This window comes from Mustela nigripes, chromosome 17 (assembly GCF_022355385.1).
Source record: "Mustela nigripes isolate SB6536 chromosome 17, MUSNIG.SB6536, whole genome shotgun sequence".
NCBI lineage: Eukaryota > Metazoa > Chordata > Mammalia > Carnivora > Mustelidae > Mustela > Mustela nigripes.
Window position 1 is genome coordinate 10,842,934 of NC_081573.1, and position 13,687 is coordinate 10,856,620.

The 13,687-nt window shown below is 58.5% G+C and overlaps 1 protein-coding gene and 1 long non-coding RNA gene across 3 annotated transcripts in view; both read right to left on the bottom strand.

The window, feature by feature from the left end:
- Positions 1-6,361: 6,361 nt before the first annotated feature.
- Positions 6,362-13,687, bottom strand: part of ZNF787 (zinc finger protein 787) — a 21,839-nt gene continuing 14,513 nt past the window's right edge. The window contains exon 3 of the mRNA XM_059383204.1: positions 6,362-8,076. Within this exon, the coding sequence (XP_059239187.1) occupies positions 7,004-8,076 (1,073 nt within the window). The 3' untranslated portion in view covers positions 6,362-7,003. The remainder of the gene's footprint in view (positions 8,077-13,687) is intronic.
- Positions 12,880-13,687, bottom strand: part of LOC132005722 (uncharacterized) — a 3,171-nt gene continuing 2,363 nt past the window's right edge. For both annotated transcript variants that reach the window (XR_009400888.1, XR_009400889.1), the window contains exon 3: positions 12,880-13,055. This is a non-coding gene — a long non-coding RNA (uncharacterized LOC132005722). The remainder of the gene's footprint in view (positions 13,056-13,687) is intronic.

A 13,687-nucleotide genomic window follows, 5' to 3' on the forward strand; every position in this document is an offset into this window, starting at 1 on the left:
CTTGGGGTCGAGCCCCGCACTGGGGTCTCTGCTCAGCAGGAAGCCTGCTTGCGTGCTTCTCCTCCCTGCTTGCGTGCTCTCTTGCTATCTCTCAAATAAATAAAATCTTTAAAAAAAGATCTTATTTGTGATCAAACACATCAGTTCCTGACCCAAATTCCTTAGGCATAGCCCCCCAGGGGCCAGAATGACCTTTTCCATCAAAATACATTTACTGTTATGCTAGCTGGGGACCACACAGATTTCACAGATGTGGCATGAAGTGTACAGCAATAGGAGCATGGGTACTCAATTTCACTATTAAGCTCTACCACTTACAAGCTGGGAGGGTCTGGGAGAAATCACCTCCCCTGATGCTCTCCTCATCTGAAACTGGGGAGGACACCTCCTGGTGAGCCAGCTGGGGAGCTCAGGAAGGGGATAGGAGGGTTCCGACACCCTCCACTCGGCAATGGGGCTCTGTCCATGGTGCTGAAGGCTCTGGCCGAGCCGGGCTTGAGGACAGACTTCGTCTATTAAGGCAGAGAGGAGGCAAAATCGATGGGGCCAGAAATAAGACCCTCTGTACCTCTAGCTTCCTTAGAAGGCAAGTGGAAGAGAACAATGAGCGCATGTGTGACACACAGACATATAAACACACACACACACACTAGAGACACACATGCACAGACGCACAGACATACGTTTGTTCGGTGACAGACATGCAGAGATACAGACACAAGGACACACACATGTGCACGTGGGTACACACCCATACACCTACACACAATGCTCCCCCTCAAAGGATGGGCTGGAGCACACCAGCCCCCAAGATGCTCGGTCAGTGGAAGGTTTTGTGATCAAACATGTTCAGAAAGCACTGTATATTAACAATGTGCCCTCCAGCCCCGCCTCTGCCATTAAAGGCTCCTGAAGGGAAACAGACAAAAATTTGTTTCCGGATTCATTCTGTGAACAAAATCTTGACATAGCTCCTCCTGTGTGCCCAGCACCGTGCTATGTTAGAAAATTCAAATATTGGGGCACCTGGGTGGCTCAGTCAGTTGAGCCAACACTTGGTTTTGCTCAGGTCATGATCTCAAGGTCCTGGGATCGAGACCCGTAGGATCTCTGCTCTTTGGGGAGTCTGCTTGACTCCCTCTCCCTCAGCCCCTACCCCATCTCTCTCTCTCTAAGATAGATAAATCTTAAAAAAAAAAAAAAAAAAAAAAAAAAAACAGGAAAAAACAAAGTTCAAATCCAACATTTTCCTAAATTCCATGAACACAGGATCCTGTCTTCTCCCAGCACCTTGTTAACGTTCCCTGGAACCCACCTTCCCCAGGGCACACTTTGGGAAGGGTGGTGTCCAGCCCTGAGCTAAGCTACTCCAGGACATTCTGCCTCGGCATCCCTTCTGTGTGCCTGCTGGCGGGTAGGAGTCTGCGCCAGACACCCGCCCCTCCCTGGAGCACAGGGCCTGGAGTCAGAAGCAAAGGCAAGTTCCTGGTGACCCCCCCAACCACCCTATGAGCAAGTCTCCCCTGCCTCCCAGCACTTACATCCCTCACACACTCCTTAGTTAAGACCCCCGTGGGGCTCACCAAAACCCCACTCTTTTGGTTTGAAGTGGCCAGTCCAGCCCTGACCCGGGAACTCCAGACCACAATAACGGCATGTGTCCAGGTCCGGCCTCTGTCTGCACTCTGCCTTGACCTCCCTACGTGGCCGCTTGGGGCATGTGCTGCACTTCCTCTGGGACCCGTAAGTAGAAAACTTCTCTATTTCAGTTCTCGTGTGGTCTGTTGTTGAACCACAGGTCACCATCTGTGCTCAACTTAATAACTGCGCATTTAACAGTCCCGGTGTGGGCATACATGGGACCCGGGCTCCCAGACGATCACATTCACAGTGGGAAGTGAGCCAGATGGAGTCACCCCGTGACTGTCTGACTTCACTCTTTGAGACCTCCCCTCCCCAGACGACCACCCACTCCTCCTCCCCACCCCAATCCTTGCCTGCCTGTTGCTCCCCACCCCCACACACACAATGTGCTCAAGGGTCAGCACATTCAGCAGTGTGTCCCCAGCGCTTACTTGGCAGGGCCCCAGACAAGTAGGACGCGCTCAGTAAACACGAGTAAGGAAGGAAGCGTTGACACAGTAGGACTTGGAAGTCTGGGGCTTTGGGTTCGGATCTCAGGTCCACTGCCTTACAGACCATGGGGAGGAATGAATGTTTTTTTTTTTTTTTAAAGATTTTATTTATTTACTTGAGAGAGAGACAGTGAGAGAGAGCATGAACAAGGAGAAGTTCAGAGAGAGAAGCAGACTCCCCATGGAGCTGGGAGTCCAATGCGGGACTCGATCCCGGGACTCCAGGATCATGACCTGAGCCGAAGGCAGTCGTCCAACCAACTGAGCCACCCAGGCATCCCGGGAGGAATGAATGTTAACCCCACGGCCTCTGTGAGGATGAGCTGTGAGGGACAGGAGGTCAACCTTGCCCCCAAGTGGGCACTAAATACATCATAGCAAGCGTGACTCTTACTACCACCATCACTCCAGGCTCCTGGGATTGGAAAGCAGCCCAAATTCACGTGCCAACTTCGTCGTCTTTGCCCTGGGTGAGCGGCTGCAGAACCTGTACCATGTGGAACGCACTCAAGATGCCCGAGAAGACAGGCCCCAGGCCCCCGCCTGACCGGCAGGGTCCTCTCCACATCCGCGTGTCCACCAAGGCTCCAGGAGAGCAGACCCCAACACGAGCACGTATTCCTTCCCAGTGGAGACAGTCTGAGATGATTCTGGGGCAGAAAGTTTCCCCTCTCGGGCATCCATCAGACTCACCAGAAAAGCTCAGGAAGCGGGGTCCCAGGCATCGTGGCCTCCTCGGCCTCCCCCTGTGGCAACGCAGAATGTTGAGCCAGAGTCGAAACCTCTGACCTCCAGAACCAAGTCTATGAGCCCCAGAGGAAACCGAGACGTGTTGGGTCTGTACACTGTGAAGACCAGGCACGAGAGAGGGCCGTCCCCTGGGTGTGGGGTGTACAAAGGACCATCACGCCCCCCCCAACACACACACACACACACCCTGCCAACTAGTCTCTGTGCAGCACGAAGACCTGGGGTACCAGAACTCCCAGGAGGAGCCAGAAATCTGGGTGTTTGTATGTGGTATGTTCCAACTTAAAATTCTGGCTCAAGATCAAGGAGACAAAGGGTACTGACAGGGGACCCCAAAACCTTAATTCCCCCTATAGAGAAATTTCTTGTTGCCAGCTTTGAGGGGAAACGTGACAAACGGTGAGATAGTTGAAGTGTGCACAGCCTCCACCTCTCACGGTTCCCTTCGCTTTGTTCAGGGGGTTGTTTTGTGTTCGGTGAGAACTTAATTCTCTTGAGTGGATGCTGAAGACAGGACTGGGAACTGGAAGCCCAGTCACACTGCGTTTTGTTTTTTGCTTTATTTTTTTTTTTTTAATTAGCTGCTAACATTTAAAAAACTGAAGGGCTTCCCATTTTTAAAAAAATCCTAAATCTGATCTCTTCTGGAAAATCAGGGGAGGGAACATAGGGCTCGTGCGGGCTGGGGAATCCCTCGTTTCCACCCTGTCCACACCCGGCCCCAGGAATCTAAGCTTGCAGCTCGCAGGGAAACCAGGCAGCACCGTGACCTGAAGCAAAGACGTCAAGCACGACAGGCAGGAGAGGCCGGGTCAGCCGCAGGAGAGAAGGGAATGTTTATTCTGTGAGAGGAAAAAGCTGCTGAGGACTGTGGGACCTCCCAGAGCCACAGGAGGCAGAGACATCTGGCAATGTCTGGATTCAACCAGATGCAGGGGCAGGGTGCTGCTGGCATCGGTTGGGTGGGATGCCGCTCAACACCCTATAATCCACGGGACGGACCCCTCCGCCAAGAAAGGGCCCAGCCCCAAATGTTGACAGTGCCGATGGCGAGAGGGCCTCACCGACTCTGTGCAGCCGTCAGCTCTCCACAGGCGTACCTCCACTGGGCTCACGCCTCAGACAGAATGTGTGCGCGGAACAAAGAAATATGGTGACATGAGTGAGCAACACGGTCTCTTGGGATGGACAAACACAGAACAGGCATCTCGGATGGCAGGGCTAAGAAGGGTGCCGGGCGCACAGCAAACATGCTGTGAATAATTAGGGAATAAATTAGGAGCCTGTGTCATTGGGACGTCGTGGGTCAGTAAGGTGTCCCTCCAGAGTCTGGGACTCGTCTTCCTGGAAAGCACCGGGAGGATGACAGTGGTCATACTGGTGACTAAGGCACGTTTGTCTAAGTGCACGGGCTGCATGAAACAAAGCAAGCAGGGCCCTGGAGAAGAGAGAGTAGCACTCCCAGGCAGAGCCCGCACATGAACCTGGGCTCCCTGCCACCGCACTAAGCTCTCTGGGGAAGGGATGAACTGTCAGTGGGTCAGCCCAAGACACACACAGATGCCCCCAGGGAGCCCTTCCAGTGGGACAGGCAACCTATCTGCAGAGGAACCCGAGGGTCAGAGTTCACTTGCCCAGGGTCACACAGCCTACACGTGGCAGAGTGGAAACTGTCACACAATCCGTCTCATCCTAGGTGTCCGCTCCTGCCAGGCTGCCTGGGTTCGGGAGTAGAAGAGGCAGGCTGAGAGGGTAAGGTCCACCTGCTTCCTTCCACCTGCCGCTCTCGGGCTCCTGCAGCTCCTCACCCTTCCACTCCCGCCCCAAGGTCAGCGCTTCACAGAGGGGGCCCAGGGGCATTAAGCAATGTTTTCTTTGCTTACGTGTGCCCTCTCCCACCAACAAGAGCATCACCCCTTCCCCCTTTAAAAGCAATCTGAGATTTCACATGAAACTGAATCACATTAACCAACTTCCCAGCAAGGTAACACCACTTGAGACCATGCTTTTCCGACCTACAATCACAACCAGAGTCCAAAAGTTCCTCCCAGAAGTCAGGCTTCCACCCCCTAGGTGGCCATCCATGACCTTGGTTTTGAACCCCTCATCCTCCAGATGAGGACCCGAGGCCCCAGAGGAGCAGGGAGTGTGAGCTGCTCACGGACAGGGAACCACCAAGTGCCAGATTCCAGACTCACACCAGAAATCTCACCTCTGCCCTCAACTCCCCAATGCCAGTAAACTCCTCCTCCCCCAGAGGTAAAAGGAACATGGAGTCGGTCCAACCATGGCCATTCAAGCATGATGAAAAACCCCTGGGCAGGGCCCTTTCTTCCCTAGGACAGCCTGCTGCAGCCTCCCACAAACCCAGGGACATGGGTACCCAGACTCCAGCTGTAGGTCCCAGGAGACTGGAATCAGCATGAGGGCGGGCCCTATCCTGATGAACGACCCCCTGGCAGGTCTCACCTCACAGGACAGCTGCAAGGGTTCTCTAGGGCTGTGTCCGTCAGGCACCAAGCACAGTGCCTGGCACACAGAAGTACCCCAAACCATCAATATCCGTGTCTTCACCCCCCCCCCCAGCCCCACTCAGACCCCTGTAGGGAGACAACTACCCACCAAAGTCCCTCTTCTGGAGAAGGGAGGGAAATCGGAGGGGGAGATGAACCATGAGAGACTGTGGACTCTGAGAAACAATCTGAGGGTTTTGGAGGGGCAGGGGGTGGGAAGTTGGGTGAGCCTGGTGGTGGGTATTAAGGGGGGCACGGATTGCAGGGAGCACTGGGTGTGGTGTATAAACAATGAATTCTGCAGGCAAATGCTCTACCCCTGAGCTATACTCCCTAAACAATGGATTCTGGTACACTGAAAAGAAATTTAAAAAATTAAGAAACTCAAACAAACAAACTACAACAACAAAACAAAGTCCCTCTTCCTCCTCCACAGTATAGCTCTGTCCCTGCAGAGTAGTGGCCTGGCCAGGGACGCTTCCAGCCCTCACAGCAGTGAGATGTGACACTGTGACTACCCCCCCAATGCACACACACTTTACCAGACGTGAGCAGGGGAAGACCACGTTTTCCAAGCAGCTGGATGCAGGAAGGGGCTTCGGGTGCGGGGGTAGGAAGCCACCGTCAGGAACATAGGCACATCTGCCTATAGAGAAAAGCTACCTGCCACAGCCTAACCTCCACTGAGGCCGTGGGGTCCTCCTGTAAGCTGCAGTGGGCAGGCCCAGTTCCTCCCCAGACTGATGAGCTCCCGTCTGGAAAGCCCAAGGCCCACTGCAGGTGATGAAGTCGGGTCACTCTTCAGGAGGACAGACAGACCAGTCTGCACCCCAGTCGGTTCCCTGGAGGGAACCAACTCCGCAGCTGCCCAGGCTGCTGCTCTCCACCCGCCCACTGGCGTACAGGGCCTCCATTCCCACTCTTGCCCTTCTCCCTCCCAACTCAAGAACCACGCAGAGCAGGGACAATCGGATAGTGCCATTTATTGCCCAGCACCCCTCCTGCCGCCGTGTCCAGACGAGGGAACAGACCGGACCCCAGCTCCGCAGGGACGCGGGGACCAGGGGCTAGTCCCGCTCCAGCACTCCTCCCGGCCCAAACCCGGGGAGGGGAGGAAGGACAAGGGCCAAGAAAAACAACAGGACCCGCAGGGCAGAATCAAAATAACGGCAGGATGCAGTCAGGAGGCGGGTGTGATTAAAAGAAAACTCTAAAGGGAAAAGGACCCTCTTTCCCTTCCCCGGGCGTGGCCCTTCTGACCTGGAAGGCTCCTCACAAGCGCCCGGGGGCAGCCGGGCAAGGGAAAGAGGGGCGGGGCACCAGTCCTCCAGTGGCGTCCCTCCGTCTCCAGTTCTCACGCACGGTCCCTCCCGGGCTCGCGGAGAACCAGAGGGGCGGGCCAGGCCGGGGCAGGGTGCAGGGCGGGGGCGGGAGGGCCCTAGCACCCCGGGCCGCCCGTGGCTCCACGCGAACCGCAGGGGCGGAGACGGGGAGAGGAGACCCCGCAGCCGGTGGCGCCCCTCTGTCCGCCTCTCTCTGGTCTCCGGGTCCTGTGCCAGCGTCCCCGCCAAGCCCGAGGGGCCCTGCCCCCCCGGGCCTCCGCCCCTACCGGCCCTCCCCGCCACGGCACTCGCTGCAGCGCCCGCCAGCAGCCTCCTCGTCGTCGTCGTCGCCGTCCTCCCCACCCGCCCGGTAGTAGCTCTGTCCGCAGCGGCTGCAGACCGACGGCGCGCCCACGGCGTGCACCTTCTTGTGTCTGCGCAGCGCTGCGCCCTGCACGAAGCCTTCGCCGCACTCCACGCAGATGTGCGCGGGCTCCTCGCCCCCCGCCGCCCCGAGCCCATCCCCGTGCTGGGCGCGCTGGTGGGCCATAAGCCCCGCCCCGTGCCCGAAGCCCTTCCCGCACTCCACGCACACATACGGCTTGGGGGCCGGGGCGCGCCGCGAGCGGGGCCCCGGCGCTTTGGCCCCCGCGCCCGCCATGGCTGCAGCCGCCGCGGCCCCCTCGCCCGGCGCGCCCACCACGATGATGCCCTCGCCGTCGCCCACCGGGATGGCGATCTCGCCGTCCGCCGCCGCCGCCTCCTCAGGCGCCTTGGCCCGGCGCACGCTGGCCGCCAGCACCTTGGCCGCCACGCCAGGGCCCGACAGCTCGGGGTGCAGCCGTAGGTGGCGCGCCAGGCTCTTGGGCTGGCTGAAGCCGCGGCCGCAGCGCGGGCACACGAAGGGCTTGAGGCCGCTGTGCGAGCGCCGGTGCTTGGCCAGGCTCTTGCTCTGCGTGAAGCTGCGGCCGCAATCGGGGCAGGCATAGGGCTTCTCGCCTGTATGGATGCGCTGGTGCTGCATGAGGTTGGAGCTCCAGCTGAAGCGCTTGCCGCACTCGGAGCAGGCGTATGGCTTCTCGCCCGTGTGGATGCGCCGGTGCTGCACCAGGTGCGAGCTCTGCGAGAAGGTCTTGCCGCAGTCGGCGCAGGCGTTGGGCCGCTCACCCGTGTGCGTGCGCTGGTGCCGCGTCAGCTTGGACCAGTGGCTGAAGCTCTTGCCGCACTCGTTACAGATGTAGGGCGCCGGTGGCCGCGGCCGGGGCGGGGGGCCAGCCGGGGGCGCGGACTGGGGCGGGGACAGCTTGGTCGGGGGCCAGCTGGGGACGTCATCGTCATCCATGATGAGGATGTCCACTATAAGGCAAGAGGGTGGGAGGGGAGTCAGAGAAGCCCCGGCTCGACACAGGGCCCGTCGGCTGTGCCACCTGCCACGGAGCATGTGCAAAGCCTCGCAGCTCACTCACCTGCACGCCTTCTCGGGGTGCCCTGTGGCACAGGAGGGCAGCTAGGCCGGGTCACCTCGAAACCCACTGCACAAACCTGGCTCTCGGCAGATGCCCCGTCTCTCCACCCCCTCGCCCACCCTATTTTCCTCAGAGCATGGCTCGCTCCCCGGTATTTCACTGCACATTCATATCTTCCATTATCCACCCTCAAGACTTTTCCTTCCCAGCTGCCTCCCCCACACCGGGAACAAGGCGTGGAACACTGCAGCGACTCCAGAAGTGGCTGGGAAATAAACTGTCCACAGGGATTCAACAAGGATGGAAGCCTAGGCAATGATACCTAAAGCCCAAAGTGCCAGGCAGGGACAAGGAGAGTCCAGGGAGAGCGCCACTGGCAGGGGGAGGGTGCCCAGACCCTGGCCCAGGAGCAAAGGCAAGCCCGGGAGTGAGGGCATCACACCTGGGCTCCAGGAAGACTATCCTGGTACAGGCGAAGAGGAAGGAGGAACAGGGCTGGTTCATGGGATCACAGGCTAGCACGAGATCCCACCTGCCCTGGCACCTGGGAATGTGGCCCCCACATACCAGAGCCCCTGTCTGACCCATGCAGTCGACAGAGGAGCCTGGGGCCCTGGTCTGGCCGGCTGTGTGGTGAGGACTCAAATCCTGTCCGACGTCTGCACCACACATGGCTTTGAGCAATGTCCCAGGGAAAGTGAAAGCCGGATCTCACAGCTCAGAGACTGACCCCCGTGCACCTGCAGCAAGGGCTCTCGCTCCCCAACCCAGCAAGTGGGGCCTGGGCCTCAGCTGGGACTCCTCCACGAGTGCGCCCACAGCTTCCCTTCCAAGCATGCATCAGAAACACTGCTTCCCCGCTCCCTCCCTCCCAGACCCTGGGCTCCTCATGGCAGCCAGTCAGTCACACACCAGGCACAGGCTGGGCCCAGAGCAATCACACATGGACCTGGGGTAACACACACCCATACAAGGAGGCGCCACGATGTGCCGAGGTAGGCACTACCTCACCAGCTTCAAAGTGTCTACATCCGGTAAGGGCGGCACCACAGAGCTCAGGTCTTTACAGCACAAAATCGACCTGGAAAGCCTCGCTCCAGTCCCCCCACTTCTGCCCACTGCATGGGGTTCAGGGGGTGCCTCAGACCCCCTCCCTGCTGCCGGAGAGCAGCTGGGCCCAAAGGCAAGACCCTGCCCTTGCTCCAGGGCCATATGACAGCCCCAATGCCTCGTTCCTTGGCGCTCGGCACTAATGGCCGAGAGCTGCTCGGTGGCAGGGGCAGCTGAAGGCTTCCCACACAGGCTCCCCGTCCCCAAGGTCGGCTGCACGTGGCCATGGCAGTGTCCACGCTCGCTTCACCATGGGGTCTAGTTTCCGAGATAATGAACTGGTTCTCTATCATTCTCCAGCCTCCCCTTTCTGAGCATCGGGAATAATGCTTGCATTTACACGGATTTTGGGGGGGGGGGGGTCTCCAAGAAGCATAGCGTCCTTCAGGCAGGATCCTGGTGGGCCCTGGCAGCTTCCCTGCTCCCCAGCCCCGTGGGACACTCCTGGCGCAACCCCATGTCCTGCCTGCACCAGCAATCGCTGTTTCTCCAGGAGGCCCTGTTTCATCTGATGCAAAAGTACTTCCAGACTCACAGCTGGGAGCGGTCACTGCTTTTTTTTTTCTTACAGAAAAATTCCGCTGAGTTCATTCACACTGACTTCTTCCCAGACAAATCTGGACCTACAGGTTTTTCTTGAGTCTTTTCGCGGTGATGTCTGCATCCCCCTTCAAAAGGGAGAAGAGAATGCGAACAGCCTGTAATTATTCATTTGCTGACCCCAAGGTAGCGCTGAGATAACCACCTTAATACCACCGATGACAATTTCTTGAAAACAAAAACACAGCTTTGTGTGCGCTACTCCTGACCTAACAAACCTCCCACAGCTCTCCTGAGACCCAACCCTGCTCACTGCCTGCCTCTCTCCAGCCAGCAGCAATTCAGCTCGCCTGCTAAGATCCCTTGGAAGGGCCCAGGACGACTGCAGCTCCTGCTGTGCCCTTCCAACCTGTAGGTCAGTTTTGATGAGACCCCTGGCTCGCCTTTCCTTCTCCTGTGAATCAGAAATGTGGCCCCACTGTCTTCTGGCATAAAGCCCTGCCCCTAAATGCCCCCAAGATTTCCTTCTTTCCTCACCATCCAGTCACTCTGAAAGAACACGGCTTGTTCGTTTTGGTGACGTTCTTGGGATGTGTGATTTGCTCTTTCAAGACCTAACTTTTAAAATTCAGAAAGGTCCATTGGCTTGTTGTGTTCACTGTTTACTCTTTCTTTACTTTGGATTTCTGCAAGGACCTCCCCATCCACACGCTGGGGTTCTGACCTTTTTTTAACTCCATTTTAACCTTTCTTCATTTCTTTTTGATTTTTAAACATCCCTCCTTTTTACCTCCAACTTTTCTCAAGGAGTATGTTCTTTGAATTCCCTCTTGAGTTTTCTCCTTCAGTTTTCTGAAGGAATCAGACGCCTTCTGAAACAACTCTGCTCCTGTTTTCCGCTGAGCCCCGCACCCTTGCTTCTGAGCTGTTCTGAGTATGCGCTTCTCCCATGGGCTCTCACCTCTCTGACCCCCTATCTGGGGAGATGTTACCTGCTCCTTTTCTCTTTTATTCTGACAGCTCCAGGGTTGGGAGCACTTGTGTTAAGCTCAGTTTGTTCCTGTTGTTTGTTTCTGTGTGGAAGGGTTACCCGACTCCCAAGCGGTGAGGTTCCCCTACTCTGGGGGGACAAGGTTCCCCAACTCCCAAGGGGCGAGGTTCTCCGAGCTCCCTCCTCTGATGTTCTCACGTCGTAGCTGACAGTATGGGACACTGCTGCAGGTTCCTGGCTCTGCAGTCCCCATTTTCATCTGTACCTCCTCCTTCCTTCCCCCCTTTGGTCAAAGACAGGGTCCCACTTGGTCTTGAGTTCCCTCCCGAAAGGTTTTGCTGAGTGGGTCCTGCTGTGGGCAGAACGTTCTCCCTGACTGGCAGCAGAGCCCACGGGTGGGCCCCAGGTCACGCCAGCCCCAGACCTTCCTGTGACTCTGCTCCCAGTCTGGACAGAACAAGTCCAATCTCAACTGCTGGCCTCAGGGGGACCACCTCCCAAGCTTTCCAGGGAGTCCCGGACGGAGGGCTACCTGGGGCTCCTCCTTGCTCTCCTTCCCTCCAGCACAGTGCCAACACCAGGCAGGCCTGTGGCCATTGGTCTGTCCCCAACCAACTGTATTTTGGGGTCACAAAGGCACCCACATACCTAAGGTGTGCTGTTATTAGCGTGGCCCAAGGGATCTGGGTTCTGCCACGTGGCTTTTCTGGGGAGGTTTGGGGGGGTTTAAGGGCTGCCATCATCCCGGGCTGGACAGAGCATTCCTGGTGAGCCCTCCGGAATGACTAAGGCGCACTGGGACCATGAGAGCCAGAACTCAGCAGAGGGAGGTCAGAACCCTGTCCCCCACTACGGGACTGCCAGGACACCAGCGCACTTCTTCCGTGTTGGGGGAAGCTCCTGCCTCAGAATCACAGTGTCATTTCTATTTACGCAGTCATTTTGGACTGCTGCCCATTCCGAATACCTGCAGCCAAACCCCCAGGACAGGCCTGCATGGCTCTCCCACCCCAGCGCCGCACGGCCCCAGGCCTCTGACCACTCGCACTTGGACGGCCACACCGGGCCGTCAAAGGGGCCCAGGCAGCAGGTGAGGAAGGGCTGCCCTCCCCAGGGGATAGTGCAGCAGACGCCCGCTGTCCGCCCCACCAGCTGCCCCCACCCCAGCTGTCTAGTCCCCCCACCCCCCACTCTGGGCAGGTGGCCCAGCCTCTCCACTCCAGCACTCTGACTGGCAAAGCCAGCGGCTGGAGAGGAGCACGGGATGGACAGGCCGTGCTTCTAAAGCAGCAGCCAGCGTGAACAACAGCATCCACGTCCACTCAGTCTGCACACCACTCCCCAAAACACCCAAATCCAGGGATGAAAATGAGAAAATTCTTGGGGTTTCACAAATGCCCTGGGCAGGTACATGTTATATGGAAAGGAGACCCCTGGGCTCTTTTCAGTCTCGTGTGCACGGAGCGGCGGGAGAGGCACCACCTAGGTGACCGGGTGTCTGCCCCCCCGCAGCTGCAGGCTTCCAATGGGGTCACAGCCCAGCAGCAGGGGTCAGCTCAGGGAGGAGCAGGCCAGTGGCGACCCACACAGAACATGGTGGCAGGAGACGCGAACACAGCACCGGGCGGCCGACAGGGAGGACTGATCCCAGACTTGCTGCCACCGCACGTGAACACACATGGGGCTAGGCCGAGGGCACGTGCAGAATGACTCAGGCCTTGACGACAGTCGGAAGATAGGCCGTGGGACCCCCTCTGCCACATGTCTCAAGATGCCTCCTTGTCACGGGGGGAGTCACCCAAGGCACCTGAGGCGGGAAGACACCAGGTGGAGAGGCTCCGACTTGCGGGGACAGAGTGAGCTGGAACGACCTTAAGACAACAGGCCTTCTGGGGCCTGCCAAGCCCCCCGCCCCCCCCCGCCCCCCACCCGGCATCCAAGGGGCCCTGAGACCAAGCCTTCCCTAGGGAAGGGGCCTCAGGCCCACAACTGCCCCCAGCTACTGAGGGGCCGGCAGCCTGCAGACCGAGACACGCTGGCTTGGGGCTCGGGGCTCCTGAGCTCCCAAGGAATGCCGTTCTCCCTGGGGTGACAATGCTCAGTGCCTCTTTCTCACCGGAAAATCCCAAGCACAAGGCTGAGCTGGGATACGGCAGGCATACCGAATGTGAAGTCACCTCCTCCACCATGCGTCCCCGACGCGGCCAGTCAGGACCCACGCGGGGCTGCTGGGAAGAGAGGCCAGGGAGCCCCTCAGCATCTTCGGCAGGGGCCCCTGGGGACGCGAGAGCTAGAGCTGAGGGACCGATGCAGGAGTGTGGGGCTGCCCGGCACAGCACACACAAGACCACCCAGAGCCTTCACCCAGCCTGGAACCAGCCTACTGTCCCGGTCCGCTCCGCACCCTTCCGGTTAGAACCGTGACCAGGACGGCTCTCGTCTCATCTCGCTGCCGCACCCCATGCCTCAGTCTGCCCCCAGGGCCTTGGCCCCACAGTCCCCCGCAACTCCATCCAGCCAGGGGCCTGCACCTCCTGCAGCGGACAGCCCCTTCCTAGGTGAAGCCTTCCTGCCCACAACGAGATGAGCCCTCTGGCAAGGGAGTCTCCAAGGCAGTCCCTTCAGTAACCACCCCCAGCCTGTGGGCCCCACGGGGGAGGGACCTCAGCCTCAGGCACACTGTCCCCAGCCCCTCCCCTGCAAAAGCGAGGACACAGGGCACAGCTTGCCTCCACCCTGTGGACTCCAGGCAAGGTGAGCAATTCAGGGTGTGGGATCACTCCCAGCAAGCCAGGACACTGCGCCACCTCAAGAAGCTCAGGCTGAGGGGGCGCCTGGGTGGCTCAGTGGGTTAAGGCCT